Source organism: Nothobranchius furzeri, chromosome 5 (assembly GCF_043380555.1).
Source record: "Nothobranchius furzeri strain GRZ-AD chromosome 5, NfurGRZ-RIMD1, whole genome shotgun sequence".
NCBI classification, from domain to species: domain Eukaryota; kingdom Metazoa; phylum Chordata; class Actinopteri; order Cyprinodontiformes; family Nothobranchiidae; genus Nothobranchius; species Nothobranchius furzeri.
The window spans coordinates 67086473-67093152 of NC_091745.1; the positions used below are offsets into that span (position 1 = coordinate 67086473).

Below are 6680 nucleotides of genomic sequence, written 5' to 3' on the forward strand. Positions count from 1 at the left end.
CCTTCTTTGACTTTTCCTAGAAAATACAGACCAGAAACATGCATTATGTCTTCAGTCAAACAAAAATGACTGTTTATCTATAACAAAAAGAAAGCTGAACTGTCTGCACTACAAACTGGTTCTCATATCCAAAATGTTTATTCAAAATGAATTAGAGTTCCTATACAGTAATTTATTATTTTCTTTCTGTATTTTGCTTCTAGCCATTTTACATCTGCTGTTGCATAAATCCTCATCCCATTTTTAAATTTACCTGTAATTTTTGTTCCCTGTGTAATCATTTTACTGTTTGTCTAGTTTTTTACCTGTTTTTCTAGATTCAAAAATGTATTTAACTGTTGCATTTTCCATGTTTTAAAATCTGTGGATTCATGTAAATGTGTTCATTATTTGCATTGGTTTTGTCCCACTTTCCTGCTTTATTTGCTTCTTCTTCTTCCTAAAAGAAATAATTTCTAATCATAATTGCATATTTGTAGTTTGAAAGGTTTTTAAATCAATTCATACTTTTTTTCTGTCAATTTTCTGTTATTCTCAATATTTTGCATAAACTTTCATTTTATTTAATTTCTACCACAGTGTTTGCACTTTAGAGTATTCTTAAAGCCTCTCAACCGGACCTGGAACATCTTGCTTTTCATACAAACTTTGATCCTAGCTTGTTTAGTGTGTGTCTAAATTCTGTTTATTAATAGGCAGATGTAATTTGAAATTTGGTATGATGATGCTTCATAATAATCACTGTTTTAAACTTGATCCTCATGTAAGGTAATAAATAAATAACTAATCTGAAATATAAAAGCGTCCTACCTTTAGATGAGGAAACATGTAGATTTTGTGCTTTGGTGTTCATTTTGATAAAAACAAAGATAAAAGACTGTCAACACCTGACAAAGGCAGAAGCAGAAAGTGTACAAGGGGTGAATTTATATATCTTGCAGAGGTGTGTGTGTGTGTGTGTGTGTGTGTCGGGTGCTCTGCTTTCAATGTGGGTCATTAATTTATAGTTTATGCCAAAGTTCATGTAAATCAGTAACATGTTTAAAATATAAACATAACATTAAAGCGACATTGTGTATTTTTACTGTTAATCTCTGGAAATATCTGTTAAAATTTTGTTGAAAATGAATAAAATGATGTCCATTTGTTGAAAAATATCGGCGGCTTTGTAACATATAACCATATAAATAGGGTCTAAAGTACAAATGGCATGGGTCTAACGTCTTTGGGGGACGCTATATTAGACGCCATGTTTCCCTCTGGCTGGGTCAGGGTCCTGCGCCTGTCGATGACATCACACTAGATGATTGGCTGGACATACGACCTACAGAAGTTACGTTATCATGTACAAAAATCAAACCTATGTGAAAGAAAATGACGTCATCGGCAGGCGCAAGACCTTGAGCTGATCGAGAAACTACAATGCCAGAAAACTAGCATCGGCAGCGCAATCTCTTGATGGAATTAACCGAAGGATCATCAAAGTCTTAGGAGTCACGCAGAGGTCACATGCTTTCTGCTCCACAGGTAGCAACATTTACCATAATGTTCACGACAATGTGGTGAAAATGGTGCCCCCTAGCGCCAGGACACTACACACTACCATAAAAACCCAACATTAATACTGGGGATTGATGAAGGTTTTAAATGTAAACATGTGATGATGAAAAAAAATTTTTTGGCATTTTTTATTAATTTAGGGCAACAAGAATTAGAATATGAAGCCAATTGGTAAAACTATTAAGGCAATAATCAAGGAAAATACTAGTGTTTTTCCCCCCAAATAAATAAAGTTTAGATTTTCTTTTATTTCTTGTATTTTTTCCTCAGTGTGATATAGTTTATGTCAACAAGCAGCTTAGCTCATAATATTAGCTGATAGAAGTGTTGTTGTGCTGCAGGATCAGATGAATGTTTTAGCTGCACCATAAACACACTGAACATTTTGTATAGAGTTCTGAATTAGATGCTTTTATTTTGATAAGACCATTTTGATAAGCTCATGGACATGTCATACCTTAGGTGCTCTGTAGTGGGCAGTACATTTATGCAACAAAAAGTGTCTTGCCCCGTTTCTGGCAATAATAACTTTTTATTTCTCAGTGATTATTTTAGGAATGAAATGAAATGTAAAATATCCATTTGTATGTGATCCCAGACACAGAAGAAGGAAACCTGGGTCCACAGAACCAGAACCACCTGTTGAGTTTCAGGTTTTGTCAAACAGCTATTCTGATACGGAAAACATGGAGGTCGGATCCTGAATGTATAAAGTTTGGATCAGTGATGGAGCAATAAAGGCTGCAGGTGTGCAGAAGTCTTAATCGCGCCTTCATCCTGGATTTGTAGTTGTAGCCGTTTGTGTACCATACCCCCGCAGGCCTCTGTCAGTGCGCCCAAGGGCAGCTGTGGCTACATAGTAGCTCATCACCATCAGTGTGTGAACGTGTGTGTGAATGGATGCATGATACACTGTAGTGTAAAGCGCTTTGGAGTCCTTACTCTGAGAGGCGCTATACAAGTGTGGGTCGTTTATCATTATCATAAATTGTAAATTTGATAGAATTATAGAAAATAGAATTATAAGGAAAGCCTTATGTTGTTAGTAGGTTTTGAGTTTTACACGTTAATGAACTGATCTTTATCTTGAGAGGCGCTATGATGGTGATGACATTGGACCAACAGGACACCCTGCCGTCACTGCCCTCTTCCATCTTCTCCCTTTTTCAGCCAAATAACAACTCCACCATCTGGTGGTGGTTTCTAGAAAGATTTCATCATGTTTGAATGGGTCAAAAATGCATAATTCTCTAAATAAACAATTTTAAAATGTCAAAAAGTAAATGTAGGTCTACCTTTTATACATAAGAGCTGCTAAGGTGTTTGTTACGACTGGTGATGGTATGGGTGAAGGACGTTGTAACATAAAAGGCGCGGGGTCAGGATTTTAAAAGCAAACAGTTTTATAACAAATAAATGACCAAACTCATGCACAGTTACTAGGCCAGTTAAATACAAGAACTAAAGGTGACCTCCTAAATAGGGAAAAACAAGGACTGGAGAGAACACGCAAGCTGGAGCTCAGCTCCACTAATATACTAAACCAATAAGTCAAAAGTAAACTCACCAATTCTGCTATTCCCCCTTTTTGGGTTAAAATAGCAAGCAAACTGATTTAGTCCAAACCAACTAAAGGCGAGCACAGGGCTGTTGAGGTAATGGAAACAAAACAGTAATAATTACTAAATCAAAGTGCTTTTGAGCCAACACACCAAAAGCAATACTTATGCTCCACTGAGCACACACAACCAACAGGTTAATTTAAACTCTACAAAGGCTCCACTGAGCAAACACAGGAAGAAGGTTCAAACTAACCTATTTCCTACCTCTATTGAGCACACTCTCCAAAAGTTCCACAGAACTCAGAGTAAAACCAAACTCAATGAAATTACATAGGTTCAAACTAAGTGTGTCTAGATTTCATCCACTCTCTAGGTATTCCCCACTCTTTCTGCCCCTTGGTTCTTCTGGCCGCGCCCTTTTAAAAACTCAGAAGCTGATTAGGGATTGAGCGCAGCTGGAAGGCGGGAAGGAGGAGCAGGAGCGGAGGAGGGGCTGCCCCTCTCTGCAGGGAAGTGGAGCAGGAACAGGAGCAGGTAGAAACTGGTGATCATAACAGTGTTCTTTTTTTCCACTGGAAAACATTGTTGCACGTTCAGCACAAGTTTGCGGGGGAATAGGTTTAGAGGTTCTCCAAAGAAAATTCAAATGTTCCAGCTTTCACCCAGCATTTAAACGCACCACGTCTGCACGGATAAGTCGGGCTCCCAGAAGCATGAAAAGAGTCTCTTTGTAAACTGATCTGTGTGTTAAAGTAGTCTGTATGTGTGTGTGAGGTGGTGCCTGTGTGCGTATTTAACTATTTGTCCACGCAGGAACCAAAGTTACACACAAAAAGGGAAGCACAAGTTACAAATCCAGTGTTACGCACGCACAAATCTTTTCAGTTTTTTTCCTCTTCACAACTTTAATACTCAGAGGTTGTTTGTGCTTTCACATTTTCAACCACAAAGTATGGTGACATTTCCTCAGGCTCGAGTTCTTCTTTAATCGTTGCTTAAATAAAAACACTTTCAGCTAAAACGTTCCTTTAATTGCACGAGAACATGAAGCAATCGTTTACAACCAAAACCAGAATGTTTTTGGATAAAGCAAGGATTAAATTACACGCTTAACGCTTATGGTGAGTTCATAAAATCAAATAAAAATCAAAAACATCCTTTTCTCTCAGCTGCATCCAAATATTCAACCTCAATGTTTAAAAAAGTTAATCACAAAACTGAGCTGGCATTCATCAGACTGCAGATCAAATCTGAGCTGCACCTCAAAGTTGAAGAAAAGTACAAAATATCATTTTGACCTTTTATGTGTTTTCATTTTTCTAATGATCTGAAATTCCAAATATTTCCATTTTAAACTAATAAGGCCTTCTTTTCACAGATCCATCCATTCTTGTCATTACAGCTCGCTGATCTCCACCCTCTGTTGCTGAGAGACGTTACACACTGACCATCAGCAGCAGGTTGATCCACCCAGCCTCTGGGAAGAGATAAAACTTAAGTTTTAAACAGAGCTGATAAGTTGTAGCTTGAATTGTTCATAAATAATGTTTCTCACTGGTCAAACAGGTCAGTTCCATTGATCCATTTCCATGTCCTGTTTCTGGCTCTGACCCCGATCCAGTATCCATTGATTCCTTTTGTAACAGGACTCAGTCTATCGACAATATAATTCTGAGGGAAAAAAGATCAGATGTGATTAATGATTTCTAGTTTGTAAAATTTAATTTTCAAAAAAGTTGTTTGAAAGTTATTTCATTACTCTTTCTTGTTCATCAGCAGCAACAGCCAGATCAGAGCTCTTCCCTCTGCAGTCTTCTCGTGCTCCTGCCCAGGTTCTCTGCTCAGAAGGTGGAGCATCATTATATTCATAACAGCTGGACTGCTGCACCAGCCATGCATCCTGACAAGATTCACACTTCCTCACTAGAACAAAGATCAGCTGATGAACATGATGACTGCATCGTGTTACTGTTGATTACCTCATAGGGAGATCTGTACACACCGTTCTTAAGTTTAGGACAGTAGGCATCAACGCTCCACTGAGCTCGACTCACATTGAGCTCATTTTGAGTTTTCTCAAAGATCTGACACTTTTCATTGAGATTTTTCTCTTTTATCTTCAGCTCCTCATTTTGTGACTTCAGGTTTTTAATTTCTGCCTTTTGTTTTGTGTTTTTGTCAGAAATAACAGAGATATCTGCAAAAAGAAAAGAGTGTTTGGAATTCAGAGTGGAAAAATAGCCGTAGAACATTTTTTGCTTATTCCAGTTGCATCCACAACAATAAACTGTATTTATGAGTTTTTAATCAGCAGTTTAACTGCAGACTTATTTTATAGTCGGGTTTAGAAAACCCCAAAGTTTGTAATTTTTTGTCTCAGTACATCAGTAAATCCTTTTTCTAGTGATGTTAATCAGTAAAAGATAAAAAAAAAACTTGTTTTACGTTTAGATATTTAAAACAGTTCTACATATCAGATGATGTGAAGGTTTTAAAGTCAACCTGTGTTTGTAAGTGACCACCATCAACAGAACTAGTCATTACAGCAAAGACAATTTTGTTTGAATTTTTTTATAAAAGCTCCTAAAAGTAAAAGACAGGCACTCCTGGTCCTGGAGTGTCGCTATCCAGCATGAAACACACAATTTGGCAGAGATCTGGTACACTTGGACACACCTGTGTTGGTACAGAGAAACAACAAAAACATGCTGGACCAGGTTTGTGTACCCCTACTTTACGTTTGTGCATTAAAGGTGAGACTGATGAGAAACTCACAGTAGATGTGGAGGATGATGATGAGCAGCAGGATGAACCAACAAGCTGCCAGTGAAACAAACGTCTGAATAAAGGAGGAAAAGCTGCGACCTGATAGAAAGATCAACATTTGCTTTATTTTTCTCTAAAGTCACTTTAATGTGTTGTGATGTGAGGTTTTTTGTAACTTTAAACAACTTTAATAATTAACTTAACACACACACACACACACACACACACACACACACACACACACACACACACACACACACACACACACACACACACACACACACACACACACACACACACACATACACACACACACACACACACACACACACACATTTTCATACGGTATATATATATATATATATATATATATATATATATATATATATATATATATATATATATATATATATATATATATATATATATATATATGTTGATGGCACACCTGATGTTGCCTTTACTTCCTTCTTAAAGCTCACGGCTGAATTAATATAATCAGCTTCTTCACCATCCTCTAGAAAACACAGAACAAAAACAATAATTGATTTCCATCCATCAAGCCATTATCGTCCGCTCTCTCTTCACCGCGACAGACTGGTACAACGCCCGCATCACTGCATATATTTTTATTTTATTTTTTTTCCAATTAAACACTTTTTAATCTGAAGTAATAAAGTAATAAAGTGTTCCTACCTTTAGACAAAGTGACAGCTGGACGTTGTGCCTTCTTGTTCATTGTGACAAAAGAAGCCAGAGCTTCAACAATCAATGAAGTCACAAGCAGGAATA

At 37.1% G+C, this 6680-nt stretch overlaps 1 protein-coding gene across 1 annotated transcript; it reads right to left on the reverse strand.

The window, feature by feature from the left end:
• Nucleotides 1-4007: 4007 nt before the first annotated feature.
• LOC107379258 (C-type lectin domain family 4 member G) lies at nucleotides 4008-6680 on the reverse strand. The gene is made up of 7 exons (XM_054740930.2): nucleotides 6585-6680; nucleotides 6337-6405; nucleotides 5898-5987; nucleotides 5125-5319; nucleotides 4882-5045; nucleotides 4678-4793; nucleotides 4008-4599 (listed from the first exon to the last, which is right to left on the reverse strand). Exons 1-7 carry the CDS (start codon nucleotides 6625-6627, stop codon nucleotides 4473-4475), a joined length of 804 nt encoding a protein of 267 aa, XP_054596905.2. The 5' UTR covers nucleotides 6628-6680; the 3' UTR covers nucleotides 4008-4472.

What these genes read in the sequence shown, in the direction of transcription:
- LOC107379258 (XM_054740930.2), bottom strand. Translation starts at nt 6,627, where the DNA reads ATGAACAAGAAGGCACAACGTCCAGCTGTCACTTTGTCTAAAG. An exon ending in CATCATCCTCCACATCTACT is followed by an intron (nt 5,320 to 5,897) that starts GTGAGTTTCTCA and finishes TTCTTTTTGCAG; the next exon opens with ATATCTCTGTTATTTCTGAC. An exon ending in CTGTCCTAAACTTAAGAACG is followed by an intron (nt 5,046 to 5,124) that starts GTGTGTACAGAT and finishes TCTTTGTTCTAG; the next exon opens with TGAGGAAGTGTGAATCTTGT.